Genomic DNA, 19,288 nt, shown 5'->3' on the forward strand with positions numbered 1-19,288 from the left:
GTCCAAGATAGTGGAAAGAGTAAAATAGTGAGATTCTAAAAGGAACTAAAATCTTGCTGCAAAAGGAACAAGTCAGAGAGCAGGATGTTAGAGAGGCTTACTGTAGACTGGGGTTTGCAGCACAGATTGGTTGCTGCTTTGATGCTTAATCAGTTGAGTTCTCAGTTGCTTGAGCTGTTAGCTGAAATCTGAGTATGGAACTTTGTTATATTAAGATCTGATAATGTTCTACTTTCCCTCAAAGATGGCTCATTAAGGTGTATGAAGTAATGTACAAATGTCAAATACATATAAGGAGCATGAATAAAATATGGTTATAAAACTGTGTTGGTCCCGGTATCACTGCCTCTCTTTCATTGTGCTTTGTGAAGTTGCTCCGCTCAGGCATTTAATGCTAGTGCACATCATTGTCCAAAAATTTTGCTTAAACTATTATTCTCAGAGAAAAGTGTGAACTTTAGTGATTAAACAGTCTCTTCTGGGACTCTCTCTTTTTTTTTTTGGTTTCTTTTGAGGACGTAGAATTGCATTCCTTTTTACACACAACTGCTACTATCTTTTTTAAACAATTTGCTCTTGTAATTTTTAATGGTGGAAATATGTTGATGTTGGTGCTTTAGAAGGATGGTTATATGAGCAGAGGCCTTTGGATATGCAACTTTAGTTCTTCAGTTCACTTACCTCTGAGAACAATCTGTCTTGAAGGGAGGTTCCGTGTTGCAGTGCTTCGCTGGGAAAGCTATTTTTCTTTCTTGAATGTGTGCTGTTAACTAGCTAGTGTTGGCTGGCCTGTTGACCATACTGGATGGTTAAATGCATAAAATGGAGACTCCTTCATATCTGTAGGTGTAACTACAGTGAGAATAAATGTTCTTGGACCACAAACTTTATCCTAACAAATAACTCTAAAGATTGTTTTTATTGTTATCACTCATTCTTCCACTCCTTTGCTAGCATGCAGGAGAAGAAGCTGAGGTGAAGTGAATTTCTTCTGTGCCTCATTTCCCAAGAGAACAGGTATACCAGAGCAAAAGGAATAAAGTCTTAACTAGTCCCAATGGTAATAGAGTGAAGAAATATTTAGAACTGGTTCGATTACCATAGCTTATTTGCATTAATAAAAGTCTTATTTGCATTATAAAAGTCTTATTAAAAAGAAAGAAAATATTTTGTTATGAATCTTACATACAGAACCTAAGTAATGTACAGAGTTCTCTTTTTACCATCGATAATCACAAAATTAAATATAAGGCTTGTGATTTAGCCATCTATAAAATGATACATATAATTGGAAGTTTTCTTTCTTATTCCATATAATGGTGCTCCACCCAACATTTGTGAAATATAGCCATCTTCAGATCATGCCGGAGTGGAAGAAGCTTTGTGGCTTGTTTACAGATCTACAAATTAGCAGCTTGTCTTCTACCATGTTTCAATCCATGTTGTGACAAAGTGTCATTGTGTTTTAAGAGGGTAGGAGAAGGTAACCCCAAATTTTCTAACTGTTAGCACTTTTGCCTGAAGTTTTTGTAGAAGAAGAGGACAAATATAAAACAAAGTTTTGTGTTTTCTAGATCTCAGTTATCTAGCCCTCTCCTTTACAAACATCATCATGATTTGGTGGACACGTGCATTTCCTATTAAATTGCAAAAATTATATATATTTTCTTTTATTTATTTATTTTTTAGTATTACTGAACTTTGGGCTCTGAGGTACATGTTCACATCCTGCACCCTGCAGGATTGTTGCATAGGTACATACATGCCATGGTGGTTTGCTGTTTCTATCCCCCCTGTCGCCTACATCAGACATTTCTATCAGTGTTATCCCTCCCCATCCTCCCTGCCCCCTGTTGTCCCTCCTCTTGCCTCCCTTCCACCTGCCTACCCCCTACCTACCCCAGTGACTATTGTTCCCTTCCCTGTGCCCAAGCGTTCTCATTGTTTATCACCCACCTATCAGTAAAAGCATGTGGTGTTTTGTTTTCTGTTCTTGTGTCAGTTTGCTGAGAATGATGATTTCCAGATTCATCCATGTCTCTACAAAGGATGGGGTCCAGTTTCAGCTTCCTGCATATGGCTAGCCAGTTTTCCCGACACCATTTATTAAATAGGGAATCTTTCCCCATTGCTTGTTTTTATCTGGTTTGTCAAAGATCAGATTGTTGTAGACGTGTGGTGTTGCTTCTGAGGCCTCTGTTCTGTTTCATTGATCTATATCTCTGTTTTGGTACCAGTACCATGCTGTTTTAATTACTGTAGCCTTGTAGTATAGTTTGAAGTCAGGTAGTGTGATGCCTCCAGCTTTTTTTTTTTTTTGGTTAGAATTGTCTTGGCTGTGCGGGCTCTCTTTTGGTTCCATGTGAAGCTTGAGGTGGTTTTTCTCCAGTTCTGTGAAGAAGGTCAATGGTAGCTTCAATTAAGTAGCTTTAATATATTTTACATTTTAGCTTGGTTAGATTCAAATTTTTTTATGGCTTATTTTTGATATCCTACATATTTCGTCACAGTGGCTCATATGAAATCTCACTTTTGGTCACACTATATAATTGTACCATCTCTTCCTTATTTTTTTTCTTTGGGAAGACAGATTTGGACCCTGGAGTAGATAATTAATAATATAAAACAATAAGCAATTGATACAGACAGGAGCACTGAACACAAAACAGAAATGCACAGAAAGAATGTAGTTTAGGGTTAAGACTGTGAAATGGAAAGAGACATGAAATTTAAATGTGATGGATGCACCCTCCTCAAACTATCTATGGCCACCATGAAAAGAGCAAAATGCCTCAACAGGGCATGTGAGAATGAAAGATACACAGTTAGCTTTATCTATATTGTGCTCATTCTTTACAACAATCTCACCAATATGTAATAATATTTATACATTCCATATGTGTGCACTGAGACTTGATGTTAAGTAAACTTGACAAATTTTCTTAACTATTATTTGTTGGAGTCAAGGATCATGTTTGGTTTTTCTGACTTACAAGCCCATGCTCTGAGAGATGGACCTTTAAAAAAATAGTAACACCTCTGATTTTTTCACATATCTTTCTTTAAGTTCAAACTTTCCCATGATTTCTTGTTTATTCTAATGACATTTCTGTTTGTAAAAAAAATAGATGAGATTCCCATTTGATACATAGAAAAGGAGGGGAAGTGATTCACTTGTAATAATAGATGCATGGTGATACAGCTTAGCTTTGATCATTTCAGGTGTTTTTCTAGGGCTCTCATAAATCTTAAATGATTGCTTTATCTTTGCCTTACAGCATTGTTTTCTGTTTTGGAGGTTAGAGCTTGGCACGTTGGAATATTGTGTTTCTGGAGAAATCATTTAAATGATAATACATTTCTATTCCATATCATTTCAATCTGTGGGTGGTAAAGGTATTTTTACAAATCCAGGGATTTGGCTATACATTGCTATGCATTAAGCAATAGTGGTCCTGAGTTTTTGTACCCACCAAAATTGCAGTGTTGTGGGGAAATGAATAAAAGTATAAAATTTGGATGAAGGAAACAGATAATTGTAGTTCTTAAATGAGACTTGTGTTTGCTGCCAGGAAATCCTTAGAAACCAATGGAGATTTCTTGGCTAAATCTCCAGGGCTGACTACTCTACTGACCAGAATCAAGAGCTGGATGCCTTACAAAACAATGATATATCAAACTTAATGAGCATAAAAGCAAGTGTTTCAGTTCAGACAATGTTTAGAGACTTACCGAGATTCCAAAGTCTGTGTTTTGAAGTTGTCCAAGAAAATACGACTAATTAGGCTAATTATATGACTAGCTTAAGAAAATACAACTATGTAAACTTTTGATAATTTACAAGATAGGAAATCTAAATAGCTCACATAATGTGCCTAGTGAATGTGGCTTAAAATAACATCATATGATGATATTTGTTATATCATGTGAAATGAAAACAAAAAAAGTAGTAATTAAAATGATTAAAATCAATCACCTCAGTTTCTGGGTGATATAACACACAACAAACATGATTACATGTATGAGTTACATTATTATCTCCTAAATTGGTTACTATATACCTTTATATATAAAACTTACATGTGAATCTCTTGTGCTTTAATATCCATATATACCTATTTAATCTCTATCAATACTGATAGCACCATCCACCTCAAAGGCAATTGCCATTTCAGTAATAACTTGGATATTCCATATACAGGCATAGCATTTATCAGAGAATGCTAGTCAGGTTAGACATGATTTTGGATAAAACCAACAATGGAGTCAAATTTGTAGCCCTGGATGTCCTATTTAGTAGGATTTTTATATTAATCTATTAAGAAGAACAAAGAACAGTTTAGTTTTGGAGGATACATTTAATTTCTATCAAAATAAGAAAATTAAAAGCAGTAATAACAAATTATACTTGTGGAATGCTTTATATTTACAAAACTGTTACCTACTTTTGACTTCATTTGAAAATTAGCTTTCATAATCTACTGTCGCTTTGGTATCTTTACCCCTTTCTTTTGGCTCTGTTATCTTGTTTAAATCTCAGTAGCCACCACTCCATCTTTACTTCCCTTCTCTGCATGTTTCTTGAAAGAGTAATGTAAGTCTTTATTTCCATTTCCTCATCACCCACTCATTCTTCTTACTTCTTCTGTCACTCTACCAATATGTACTGTTCTTTACATCTCCATTTCTAGTTGGTGAATATAATGAAAAAATTTTTTAAATTAAAAGAAGTAATAAAACTTCTCCATTAAAAACTCACCTCTTTTATTCTGATTATAAAATACACTTATTTCTTCATTCTACATCTGTTGATGTTTGATGCACCAGGTGATATTATATATGCTAGAGCAGTGACTTACAAGAATAATCTCTGCTCTCATGGAAATTACATTTTAGTGGGAAGAAGGAGAAAATAGACACTTACACAAATGTATAAAGTAGTGAATAGAATAATTTTAGATTATGATAAATAGAGAAAATACTGAAGGCTATTTGGAGAGAGAGAGTGAGAAATTTCAGGTGGGCCTCTCTGGACTCTGGAAGGCAGGATGGTCAGGAGGTGATCTCTATGGAGGTAATTATGAAAAGCAGACTGCTACACAAGGATAGGTGGGAGAACCTTCATGACAGTGAACGTTTAGTGTAAGGTCTAGAATCAGCTTGGCAGAGGGGATAGTGGGAGGGCCAGTGTGCCTGAAGCATAGAGAACGTGGGGAACAGGGATGTGAAATGAAATCTGAATGGTGGAGAGGGAAGGTGATGTTGGGCTTTTTCTCCAGTAAGAGATTTATATTTTATTCTCATTTTAATGAATAGGTAAATTCCAGAATTTTAAGCAAGGGACAGGGCCAGTGGCATAATATGATTTGATTTACATTTTATAACAATCATTCTGGTTCCTATGAGGAGGAAGGGCACATGACTAAGCCACTGAGCATTTTGCCCTAAGGGTGGATTTCTTTTCAAGATTTGTCTGTTAAGGTTCATACCATTGTAACTAGTTAACACCAGGTTTGTTAGATATATAGATCAATGTACAGAATTGTCCTAAAAAGACTTAAAAATATATCTGTTCCTTTATGTGATCTCTGTTTCCACAGAAGTGTCTTAGGCTCAATGGGAGGCCAGGTGGTTGGATTCTAATCCCCCATTTGATCTTTTGTATACATCTCCTTTATTCCCCTCCTTTTTTCGTTCCAGGTTTTTGTTTATAGACCAGCTACACTTGCTTTCTGTTTTCATGGGGAAATGATTTTTCTTATAGCCTAACAGTTTGTTTCTTGCGTTTTAACAATTAAATGTACTTTTAACATTAGTGGGATGAGAAGCATTTCAAAATAATCCCAAAATCTAAACCTCAGCATACGCAATTGAAATATGTAACAGAAGAGAACAGTGGGAGAAAGTCCAGGAGATTTAATTGTCAGTCCTCCACCTTGACAACTTTTCACTTCAACATCCTTCACTGCCAAGGTTACCGTTTCTCAATTTTACTTGTGCTCCTTGCAAGCTGATGCTGCTTGGAAGCGAATTCAAGGTTTCCTCTTCTATGTGTATTTTCCTTCCATTTCCAGCTTCTTTTCACTGTTATTGCTGTTGCAAAATTCACTTAAATTTTACCATTTTCACAAATGAATGTGACAGTTCTAAACTGTGTTGGAGCCCAGGACCGCATTCATTATTTCTCTGGTGGGAAATTTTATACTGTGACCTGGTGGTTAGCAAATAGAGAAAGAAGAGAATCTCCCGCCTTCTGTGCTGTCATGCATTGTAAAGAAGAAATGCACATTCAGCTTTTTCCTTTTTAAGTGTTTTTCTTTGGTATTGCCCCTTTGTCAAAAATCCTTGATCACTTTATTATGTTTCACTTTGTTCAGACTTGATTGTTATTTGAAAATCAGAATAAAACACATTCAAGATTGGATTTCATTTTTTTCTTTTCCTTCTCAGTTTGCTGTGTCTTGTTGCAAGCCCCCGACTCTTTTTCCACTTCCTATTTGTTTTCTAAAGAGATGACACATATTTCCTCCTCCTCGTGTTGACCAGTATGCAATATATTTGCTGTAAGGCACCACCAACATTCAATAAGTACTTGTTTTCCAGCCATTAAGCTGGACTTTGAATGAGTCCTACAGATTCACAAATGTATGGGGAACAGTTTCTGTCTTTAGGAATCTTATATGAGAATAATGGTTGACTATAAGTTGGTGGATTATAATATGGTATGGCAAGTGGCTGTTGTGCAGAATGAAGGGCACTCAACATGATCTTGAACAAATCCTATAGGAGGAATTCCAGCCTGCCCCATGACTAGTGAGTAGAAGTTACCCATTTTGAAGAGTGGGGGTTTGAGGGAATAGCTATCATGTTTCAGGTGACATGGAGGTAAGATTTAGTGGAAGCCATTGGAGAAGTTAGGGTTAAAAATAGACTATAAGTGTGTGTAGAAAGAGAGATGGGACAAAATGACATAAAATGAGATTAGAGACATAAAGAAAGTATCTCAAAGCTTTAAAAAAAAATTCTGCTGTAGGATTTTTATACCCTGCTAAGAATGATGGCCTTCAGTTCAGAACAGAGAAGAAAAGCCATGTTAAGGTTTTAAGCAAGGATGATTTATGCTCATAGAGATATTTGGCTATAGCATAGAGAATGAATTACATTCAGTTAACAATATTTATCAGGCACCTACTAAACACTGCAAATGTAGTTGTGAAAAAGACAGACATAGGAGGGTAATTTGATGTCAGATGTCCAGTTAGGATGCTGTGGCCAGTGAGAAAGTTTGGTGGTCTGAATTGCAGTGTTGCAGTAGTAATAGGTATAAAAATATACATTTAAGAGATTCTCTGGTGATAGTATTGGCTGGAACATAGTAATTAACTGGATAGGAGTGGCGGTATTATGAAAAGGAGAAAAGGCTGGTTCTTCCAGTCTTCCAAATGTTGACCTGCATTCTCCTTTCTTTTTTAATTTGACAGCCTGGCAACTTTGTGGGTGATTCCATTTCCATATGTCTAGTTATCAGTTTGACCAGCTGTCGGTTCATCCTATTGGGTGGGTACACAATGGTATGGAAAAATGATGGGTCATTGCCCTTGTAGTAGAGGCCATGTGCTAAGGAGAAGCTCTTATCAAGAATTATGCTAAGCAGCTCTTCCTGTCAGATGAGTTTTGCTGTTCATTCTGTTATAGGATATGCAGTACAATAAGGTTGCGGGGATTAGATGCAGAGGGGAGTCAGGATGGTTGAAAAAAATGTAGAAGGAAAGAGAATACTCCTAAAACTAATACTAAGAGTGCTGAGAGAGGAAACAAAGGCAATAGAATGGAAGATTTAAAATGACATTTGATTTACAGAGAATAGGTTCCAAACTAGATTATTGTTATAGCTCAATATTTCTCTAAGAGGCTTCCTGAGGACACTAGTGTGCTGTGTTACATTGTGGAGGAGGTTCCTGGAAAATGCTTCTAAAAAAGCGTATTTGGCAATATGCCTCTTGTTAAAAGAATCTGGTTAAATCGGTTGAACTCAGGATGTTACAAGTATATTTCCTCCCTTATTTTTCACTAATACTTTAATAACGATCTGATGCCTAACAGAATGAATTTAAGAAAATGCTAGTCTGACTGAGTAATGATTATAGTAACAGCATTTATTGAGCATTTATTATTTGCTATGCATAGTATTAAACCTTTTACAGAGACTATTTCATTTAATCTTCATACCAACAACACTGTTGGGTAGATATTATTGTCTTCATCTTACTGACAGTGAAATAATCTGAATTATTAAGTAATTCGTTCAAAGTCATATAGTCAGCAGGAAGCCTGGTTTTAAACCCAGTCTAATCTGAAAGCTCAAATACCTATCATCTTTTACATTTTCTTTGTTATGAGGCTAAGGTCCACAGAGAGGTTACAGCTCTGGGTGCTACTGAAACTCCAATCATCTCATGAATGGGACTAGCCTCCAAAACACTAAAAGATCAAACATATACAAATTACTCAATATTCTCGACTATCACAGCCATTGAATCCTTAGTACCTGCTTGACAGTGGACCAGGAATTTCACATACATTATCCCATGTTACAGTAGAAGAAACTGCAGCAGGAGATCCAAACAAAGGAAAGTCAGGTAAAGGCCACATAATTAGAAGCCAGTAGAGTCTGGACTCAAACCCCGGCATTCTGACTTAAAAGTTCATGTTTTTTATTTACATAATATTGCCTTCTAAACATTCGAATTAATCCCTACAACCTCCCCAAGCTAAGACCTGTTAACATACTTCTATATTAAAATACATAATATATAATTTATTTATTCATGCATTTAGTCATACATGAAAAATGTCAAGGACCCCTCTTTGAAAATGTATAACTGCCCTTTCTACCTTTGAGTCACATTTTTGGAGATAGAATGTTCTGGAGGTAAAAATGTACAAACATGGGTAACATAGAAAACACAAGAGGAAAAGGAATCAGGAAGTGACCACAGAAAATTCCTTTAAAAGTAAGACAGGCAAGAATCTGCAGGTCAGTCACAATGGAGTTCAGTATAGTATCTGAATTGGAAAGGCACAGGGTGACAGACATATTTTATGTCCCTTATAAACAAATGGAGATGGACTTAATTTCATATCAGTTTTGCTTATCCCTTAGTGATTAATGTAAGAATTTTAGAATTAGATGATTCTGGGTTTCTATTTTTATTCTGTCATTACATGTGGCCCAGGCAAATTTCCAAATTTCCTCATCTACAAAATGGGGATGGATATACCTACAGGCCAAATTTGTTCTTCAGAACAAATGAAAGAATGTTGTAGAAAGTGCTGGAGAAAGTAAGTTCTGAACTTTTACTATAAGTAGCTATTACTTTTTTAATAACAGTTTTTGCTTTCCTTACTTTTATGAATTCAACATGAAAAGGTTGATTTGGTATTTTTTTATTCTGCTTTTTCATTTTTCTCTTACTTCTGAAAATGTACACCAAGGTGGAATCTCACAATATTGTGTCACCTGTAGCAAAGTTGTGCACATTAGGAGGATGAGGTTACTTTGCAGTAAGGAATGTAGATAGCCAGGTGATTTTTAAAAAGCACATTAATAGGTTTGAAGTGACCATATTCTGTGGGGGAATTCATCTAAGCAATTACATCTAAACTCGTACACTGTCCATTTGACTTGGCAATTGTTAGGAAAAAAGTAAAATAATAAATCATTAATTTAAAGATTATTCAAATGATCATGATTTGGATTTTGTTAATAAATTAAATCTATGTTTATATGGAAAGAAATACGGTAATATTTCCAGACCGATTTAAGATATGGTTAAGTGGATGAACACTGACTGAGACAGAGCTGTGCTTATTTCTTGCATCATATCAACGTACTTTGAAAAACCTTTATTTTCTCTGATCATCATTTGGATACAGTGAACAGCTTTTTCAATACAAGAAATACAGTTTTCAGGAGTTGAAGGGGTTAAAGGATAGTAGAAAGCTTGAAATGTAGCACAATTATAATGGAAAAGCTATGAATTTACAAACTTAGGATTTTTTTTTTTTTTAATTTCCAGGATGAGTAAGAGATACTTACAGAAAGCAACAAAAGGAAAACTGCTAATAATAATATTTATTGTAACCTTGTGGGGGAAAGTTGTATCCAGTGCAAACCATCATAAAGGTAAGCTTTTCTGTTTTTTTTTTTTTTCTCAATTCTTTGTGGATGATGACTACCCTTAACACAGACTGTTATGTTTTGTGTCCACTGTCTGTTAAATTTTAGTAGCTATAGATTCACCCCTGGCCATTTTCTTTAAGTAATAATGCAGTTATCTTTAAGGTAGCTTTGATAGGGAAACAAAATATTTTCAGGATTACTGCCATTTCTGCAGATAGTGTTCAAAGAATATGGAAGTAGACGTCTGTCTTTCCTTCCCTTTTTAGATAGTGATATTAAAATGCTGATTTGGCATGTAATAAAGATAAGTTTCAGATTGCACTCATCCTGGTAAAGAAAGTATCTGTAATGGTATGTATCTTAATAATATGTCTAAATGTAAATTTTCTTTCAATGCTTTTTGTGGGCTGTGTTTCTTTACATCAGAGTACGACTTTGACCACAATTTGGACACTGCCCCTAGTATTATAATTCAGCAGGCTCAATTCTGCCACTCAACAGAGTGAGAATATTTGCTCTATACATATGTGTTAAGCTTGACAGCTCACAATTATATTCTTTCTGCCTTCTTTCTTGGCCATATGACTCAATATAATAAATAACTACTTTTCCATATGAATTAAATGGGGCTATTTCTGAACTGTCCCTATCATAATCAAATATTCATGAGAAATCAATTTAGATTTTTCTGTAACATGTGATCTTATAATTTAGTTGTCTTCCCACTATCAAGTCTAGAGACTAACAATTTTGTTTCTCATTCTATTTTTGGGTGAAGGGGGAATTAAGACTGCTTTGAATTCTGTAACACTTGAATTAGTTACACATGTCCATTTAATTAGCATTACATGGAACATTAACACCAGGGAGAGAAAATACGTGGTGTGTGGGACTGAGGCTTATAAAACTAATCTCTTCCCCCTGTACTTAAAATCAAGAAAAGACATCTTGCAAAATAAAATTTTATGAAGGGTTTCTTCATATTTTGTTATCCTGTTTTCTACCCGCAGTGTATTTTCATTTGTGTGAACATATATGCATATATTTTTCTTTTTCTTTAATACAGCATATTGATCCACAAATCAGACTTTAAGTTCTCTTTAATATTTTTATCAGTGTAAAATTAAAAAGATGTTGAGGAGGACATTCCCTGTGATCTCAAATTGGCAAAAACAAACCAGACCAAAGGTCAAAGTAGTATTAAATACACATCTTTTAAAAGAGCTACAATCCTTTAGGGCCAAACCCTGCCTTGGACTTAACAAGAAAACATGCCCCATCCTCATTTTTCTGATGGTCCTCTTAGTGGCCCTTCCCAGCTTATGAAAGAAGAATTGGGAGGAGTGGGGAAATCATAGGAATTGTGGGCATCAGGCTGGCACAGCAAGTGTTCATGATGAAGATACTTTCTCATGTCCAAAGCCAAATGATGGGGTCTCTTAGAGGATCCCTTATAAAGACTGTTCACAATATATATTGCATATCATTGTTAAAGCTACTTTAAGACATTTAAATTGTGTTATGTTCTATGCTAACTCTGTAACTAAGATCTTTTCTTACTTCTTGCCAAGAAACTAGCCCTTGGACGTAAGAAATTACATAGCATGTTAGAAAACAAATTGCCAGACCTGGTACATTACAGAAGATAGAATTTTCTGTTGTTTTGCTTTTACATTTCCATGCTTCCTGTGATAATTTGGATGAAGATTTTATGAAAATTTTCTTTCTTCTGTCTTTCTTCCTTTTGTTCTTTTTTCTTTCTTTTTCTATCTTCTGTACAAAATATCCTTTTTGTTTTGAGCTATTTTACACATAAAATAATAAGTGTTGTGTATCTGTAAGTTGTGGGGAATATTTATAAAATGATTATTAGTGTGCTTACCATCCAAGAAAGGCGGGGCTGCTACCTCCCTAGGCACAAAGCCCAGACTTTGGAGACCCCATGGTGTATCTGGCCTGTGGAAGGATATAGTTAAATTCTAAATGTTTAAGGTAAGAATCTAGAATCTCAACAGAGCGAAATATTTTTCTTTCCTTTCAGGAGGGGAAGGGGAATGGTTGTCTCTCTCCTGTATATAAATGAAAAGAATCCTTTGTTCTCTGTCAGTCATCTATAGAAAGTTTGGCTACTAATGTATGACATTTGTCTTGGCTTTCAGCAGGGTTAAGGCTTAGGGCAAGGCAGGCCAGTTCACTTTCTATTTATTGTGAGTTAATTAGTAAGAAATCAGTTTCTGATCCAGAACACCTTGGTGAGCATTCAAGATAAAAGTAATAAGATGAATATTAGAAATTCAACAGCACTAAAGGGCATTAAAGATGCAACTCATTTAATCTCATAACCATCTATGTGGTAGATATTATTTTAAAAACCATTCTTAGAGATCAGAAATCATGACAAAGATAAGTTAAGCAATTTGTCCCAGGTTGCCCAGTTAGGAGCTGGGATTCCAATCTAGGCAGTCTTGCTCCAAATAACCATGAAATATATTTACTAGTGAATTGCTTTTTACTTACACCATTTGGGATTTATTTGATTTCCCAAGTCTCTGGATTGGTGTCTCTCATGAACTCTGAAAAATTATAGGCACCATCTCTTGAAATATAGTTTCTTCATCCACCACTGTGTCTACTAAACTAGAATCCTGGCTAGGTGTTAGGTATATGTCAGATTTTTCACTCTTTTCTCTACGTATTTCAACCTTTATTTTATATATACTTTTTTTTTTTTTACCTCCAAGTCTCTCTGTGCTTTATTCTATTCTGGGATATTTATTCACATTTTTATTCTACCACACTAATTCTGTGTTCCCTTGGGTCTAATCTACTATTTAAATCACATATTAAATTTTTAATTTTATTTATTATAATTACCAAAATTTTGTCTTTTTTTCTTCCTAATCTGCAAACTTTTGATAGGTTTTTGTTTTCATGTTTTTAAAAATATTACTACATAACATATATATATTTCTATCTGATGATCCTTTTTTATACAACTTTGTGTTTCCTTCCTAGTGACTTTCACTCATGGTAATTTATTTGTTTTATGGCTTTTGATTTAAAAAAAAAAGTTATAAGCTCATGTTCATCAGAATTGTATTTGTGGGAATTTTGAAGGCCTGTCATTACGATGTATTCTTTCAGAGACAATATGCATATGACATGAGTGTAAGACAGGGTTTTTTGGAAGCAGAGCCAAGTTAGGAATTCTTGTTTACATGATTTATTGAAAGAGTACTCTCAGGAGAATGAGAGCACACAAAACAAGCTAGAGCAGGAGATAAAAACTAAGCACAAATAGAGTCTCAGCTGGAGAATCACCCAATCTGCTCCTATGGGGAATCTCTGAGACATGAATTGCTCCACAGAGAGTCCCTCCTTGAGGCAAGATAGATGGCCTTGTCTACCCTTGTGTCTATTAGCTACTGGCTTATTCCCCATGGTAAGGAGTAGTCTCTCTAGGGAAGTGGCTCCTCTTTAGCAGAGGGTAAGTCTCTAAAGAAGGGGTAGCTGTGAACTGTGATCAGAGAACATTCACAGCACGTGGAGGATAGGTGCATGTTCCTAAAGGATTTTGATAGTGTACCAGAAGCAGTCTTTGCCCTCAGATCTATCTGTCTCTCACTGAAGGTCACTCCATCCAGGCAAAGCTTATTCAAGATTTTGGTTGGTCACAATTTCCAAGAAGACTTACTTGAAGAGGAATAATGAGAGTTCCACTAATGCAATTGGTGCTCCTGGTCTCTACACCATACCCCCAACTATTCTAGATTTTACTCTCTTTTTGCTAACACTTCTACTCATCTAGGAACCTTTCCTAATGTTTTACTAAGAATTCTGAGCCCTGGGTTACCAATCTCTTGCTGCTTTACTTATGCATTGGTAGTTATAACTGGGCGTGGGAATTCCACAAGATACCCCAATGGATCATCAGAGTATCTGATATGTTGTGGATTCCTACAGTGTCTAGAACTTTAGAAATGGTCTTTCCTCATGGTCATCAGGGAACTTTATATTTACCCCATCAACATTGAACTCCTTTTCTCTCTCTCTCTCTCTGGTCTGTCAGTATAAGGAGCACAGACTGATAGATGATCGGGCAACAGCTGTAGCTCTGTGTTTACTGGGACTGTTACTGTTTCGACTGGTAAACTGATCCCCTTTCTGGAAACAAGTTCTCCTAGACCCAGAGCATAGTATATTGGTAATTTCAACTGGATATTTCTCTGGAAAAGTTGTTTGTTTACTTAATGATTTCTGAGTAACTACATTAAGGCCTGAGAACATAGCAGTACAGAAAAGAGACAAAAATCTTTGTCTTCATAGGATGTTTATTCTAGAAGTGGGAAAAAAGGTAATAAGAAAAATAAATAAAATGGGATGTTTTATGATATAAATTATCTGGAAAATATATAAAGGAAGAAACTGTATGGAAAGTATTCAGGAGGGAATATAATTTTAAATAGGCCTTTGGGTAAAATTGAAAGTTTCCAGTGGAGTCAGCCAGGGGAATATGCAGGGAAAGGATGCTCCAGGCAGAGCAGCAATAGGTATGAATGCTTCCGAGCACATCCAGAGACAATTAGAAATAGAAAGGAGGATGGTGTGCATAGAGAGAATATGTAAGGGAGAGAGTGGTAGATAGCTCATTACAGAACAGGTAAATGTAGAAGATGAAAGAAACCAAATAAATAAATACCTCTACCAAAATACAAGTACAATAATATCCTGCTGTCAAGAGCCACCAAATGGAGAATTGTATTACTCCATTTTCTGAACATGATGTAGGGACACTGGAAATCCACAACATTTGGATTTGAAAAAATGGGTATCTAAAATTTAGAAATTGTTGTCATCTTCTTAATGAAAGCTTCTGTGCTTTGAGAACTAACAGTCCCTCACATACAAACAAATAAGTTTACTGCTCAAACTGCCACAGAAAGATGCTGCCCTGAATTCTTACAATTATATTGAGCTGGGCATTTTGGAGGGGATTAAGTCAGAGTATTGTGACAGTCAGTCAGAAAGAATGAGTGGTATTTCCCCCTTGGAAGCAATTACAAGAGGTACAGCTTCTGATATTGGGGATCAGAGAGGAGACATTTTAGTTTAGGACTCTAAATTTCCAACAGAAAAATACGGTCATTAATCTTAGAACGCTAACAGGTTTTCTTGTCTTTTCTTTCTTTACACATCACATCCAAACTAAATCACAGGAGAATGAGTCATCACTGGGTTTGGGGTTGGAAAAGAATTTTTATTTTGTTAGAAAGAGATAAACACAGGTGAGTTATACACACAAAAAAGGAGCCTAAAAAGTTAGTTTGATTAGCAAAGATTGAATATATGTTATTCTCATTGTAATACACACTAATTATTAGTCTGAGTGAGAACTTTTGATTGAATGGATCTTTTTTAAAGAAACACAAAATTTTTAATTTTGTTTTATTTTTAATTGATATATGACAATTGTACTTATTTATAGAGTACAGTGTGCTGTTTCATCACATGTATACAGTATGGTAATAACCAAATTTTAAAATAAAGATGATTTTTGGTTCAGAGTCTGGGAGACATAGCCATAAATTTTTTTTGGCAGATCTTCATTTGTTGGTTCATTTGATAGTTTATTAATTTATCCAACCAACCATCTGTGAAACAAAATATATACTGAGTATCTGTTAAGTGTTGGGCTTTAAGTCAAGTTCTGGAGATACAAGAGTGAGCAGGCTGGGCACAATGGCTCATTCCTGTGATCCCAGCACTTTGGGAGGCAGAGGTGGGAGGATCACTTGAAGCCAGGAGTTTGAGACCAGCCTGGGCAACAAAGTGAGAACCCCTCTCTAAGAAAAATGATTTTAAAAAATTATTCGGGTGCAGTACCTGTAGTCCCATCTACTCGGGAGGCTGAGGCAGGGGGATTGCTTTCAAGATTGCAGTGAGCTAGAATCATGCCATTGCACTCCAGCTGGATGACAGAGACAGATCCTTTCTCTTAAAAAAAGAAAGGAAAAAAGAAAAAACGTGAGGCCAGGCGCGGTAGCCTCAACCTGTAATCCCAGCACTCAGGGAGGCAGAAACTGGTGGATCACTTTAGGCCAGGGTTTTGAGACTAGCCTGGCCAACATGGCGAAACCTCATCTGGAGACAGCAAACCACCATGGCATGTGTGTACCTATGCATCAGTCCTGCAAGATCTGCACATGTACCCCAGAACTTAAAGTACAATAAAAAAAAAAAGATTGCTGTGACTGGAGAGCAGGGAGCAAAGAGGATGGTGGTGCACAGTTAGCCAGGGGAGGTGGCTGGGCCAGATCCTTTGGGGAAATATTCAGAATGCTGATTTTCTTACAGTTAAAATGGTTTGATCCAATTTAGCCTAGGATATTACTAGGATCTCTTGGGCTGGCTTGCAGCTATTAGGATGTACACCAACATTTAAGAGCACTGACTTACAATTTATAGTGTTTTTCTTGTTTATAAGAAACAATTAGATTAATGTCCTAAGAGAAAGAAAAATAGCTAGAACATAAACTGTATTGTGGACTTTTAATGACACATTTTATTATGTATTTTATTGAATTTTCAAAGTCATATATATTTATTTGAGAAGCTTTTGAAAGAAATATACCAGGAAGAGAAATCAAGTTACTCATAATTTCTCCATGCAGAAATTATTAAACAGTATGTGGGCATAGTTTCATCTGGTTTAATTCATAAACATATTATATGTATTTGAGAGCATGGTGTTCATCAATTATTTTATGTATTCATATACTTATTGACAAAGACTAGTTGTGAGAGGTTATGCTACCCTGCATTAGTGATTCTGTTTTAAACCATGCAGGTAGAGTTGCTTGTTTCTAGGAGCTATGCTTTCATAACCTGATTCTTTTCTATTTTTTTATTTTAAAGTATTTCATGCTTATATAACAGTAAATAAAACACCTATGTATTATAAAAAATAAATATAAAGCAAATTACTGTGCAGTTATCAATCAGTACTAGAAGGTTGTCCGCTCCTCAGAGTTGCTGATTACAACCCCTCTTCCCACACATGTCCCTTTCCTAATTTCTTATTTTCGAACAATAGAATATTGCTTTGTTGGGGCAGAGTGTGGTGGCTCGTGCCTGTAATTCCAGCACTTTGGGAGGCCGAGGTGGGCAGATCATGAGGTCAGGAGTTTGAGACCAGCCTGGCCAATATGGTGAAACCCCATCTCTACTGAGAATACAAAAAAATTGCTGGGCATGGTGCTGTGCACCTGTAGTCCCAGCTACTCGGGAGGCTGAGGCAGGAGAATTCCTTGAACCTGGGAGGTGGAGATATAGTTTGGCTTTGTGTCCCCACCCAAATACCACCTTGAATTGGAATAATCCCCAAATGTCAAGGGTGGGACCAGGTAGAAGTAATTGGATCATTAGTATTTTCCCCATATGTTTTTCTAGTGATAATGAGTCTCACAAGGTCTGACGGTTTTATACACACCGGCATTTCCCCTGCTGGCACTCACTCTGTCCGGCCACCCTGTGAAAAAAGTGCCTGCTTTCACTTTTCCTTCTGCCATGATAGTAAATTTCCTGAGGCCTCCCTAGCCGTGCTTACCTGTGAGTCAATTAAACCTCTGTCCTTTTTAAATTACCCAGTCTTGGGCAGTTCTTTATAGCAGCGTAAAAATAGACTGATATAATACATCTGGTTTTTAATTTTGTAAAAATGTAATTCTATTATAGGCATTTTAAAAATGTGATTTGCTTCTTACTGTCAGTGTTTTTCTCTTGAGATTCATCTGTGTTGTGATATAGGATTTCATTGTATTAATGTACTAAGATGTATTTCTCTCTTTTACTGTTGATGGATGTTTGGGTCGTTCTGGTTGTTATTGACAGTGCTGCTGTGGACATTATCACACATTTGTTTTGGTTCACACATACAAAATTCCGCCAGCATATATTTTTAGAAGTAGAATTTGATGGGTCATATGATAAACACATATTCAACTTTACTGTTTTTTTTTCACTTAGAAGTAAACATTTAGTGTTTACATGTATCTAAAAATATTCATAAACATATATTTTAGTTGGAGGATGGAAAAACATTATATAAATGCATCCTAAATTTCTTTTTTTTTTTTTTAAAAATACGTTATCCTTTTTATTTTATTTTATTTTATTTTTATTATTTTTTTTTTTAATTTTTTATTGGATTATAGGTTTTGGGGTACATGAGCAGAGCATGCAAGACAGTTGCGTAGGTACACACATGGCAGTGTGCTTTGCTTTTCTTCTCCCCTTCACCCACATTTGGCATTTCTCCCCAGGCTATCCCTCCCCACCTCCCCCTCCCACTGGCCCTCCCCTTTTCCCCCCAATAGACCCCAGTGTTTAGTACTCCCCTCCCTGTGTCCATGTGTTCTCATTTTTCATCACCCACCTATGAGTGAGAATATGTGGTATTTCATTTTCTGTTCTTGTGTCAGTTTGCTGAGAATGATGTTCTCCAGATTCATCCATGTCCCTACAAAGGACACGAACTCATCATTTCTGATTGCTGCATAATATTCCATGGTGTATATGTACCACATTTTCCCAATCCAATCTATCATCGATGGGCATTTGGGTTGATTCCAGGTCTTTGCTATTGTAAACAGCGCTGCAATGAACATTCGTGTACATGTGTCCTTATAGTAGAAGGATTTATAGTCTTTTGGATATATACCCAGTAATGGGATTGCTGGGTCAAATGGAATTTCTATTTCTAAGGCCTTGAGGAATCGCCACACTGTCTTCCACAATGGTTGAACTAATTTACACTCCCACCAGCAGTGTAAAAGTGTTCCTTTTTCTCCACATCCTCTCCAGCATCTGTTGTCTCCAGATTTTTTAATGATCGCCATTCTAACTGGCGTGAGATGGTATCTCAATGTGGTTTTGATTTGCATCTCTCTGATGACCAGTGACGATGAGCATTTTTTCATATGATTGTTGGCCTCATATATGTCTTCTTTCGTAAAGTATCTGTTCATATCCTTTGCCCACTTTTGAATGGGCTTGTTTGTTTTTTTCCTGTAAATCTGCTTGAGTTGTTTGTAAATTCTGGATATC

General features: G+C 36.0%; 1 protein-coding gene across 4 annotated transcripts in view; it reads left to right on the forward strand.

Annotated features, from left to right (window-relative positions):
• TAFA2 (TAFA chemokine like family member 2) overlaps positions 1-19,288 on the forward strand; it is a 490,392-nt gene that overhangs the window by 313,135 nt on the left and 157,969 nt on the right. For all 4 annotated transcript variants that reach the window (XR_622823.5, XM_009004136.5, XM_054238330.2 and 1 more), the window contains exon 2: positions 10,080-10,186. Coding sequence is in view for 3 of the 4 variants with exons in the window: in XM_009004136.5 (XP_009002384.1) it covers positions 10,081-10,186 (106 nt within the window). In the remaining variant the exon portion in view is untranslated. The remainder of the gene's footprint in view (positions 1-10,079; positions 10,187-19,288) is intronic.

The sequence above is a fragment of the Callithrix jacchus genome, chromosome 9 (assembly GCF_049354715.1).
Source record: "Callithrix jacchus isolate 240 chromosome 9, calJac240_pri, whole genome shotgun sequence".
Lineage (NCBI taxonomy): Eukaryota > Metazoa > Chordata > Mammalia > Primates > Cebidae > Callithrix > Callithrix jacchus.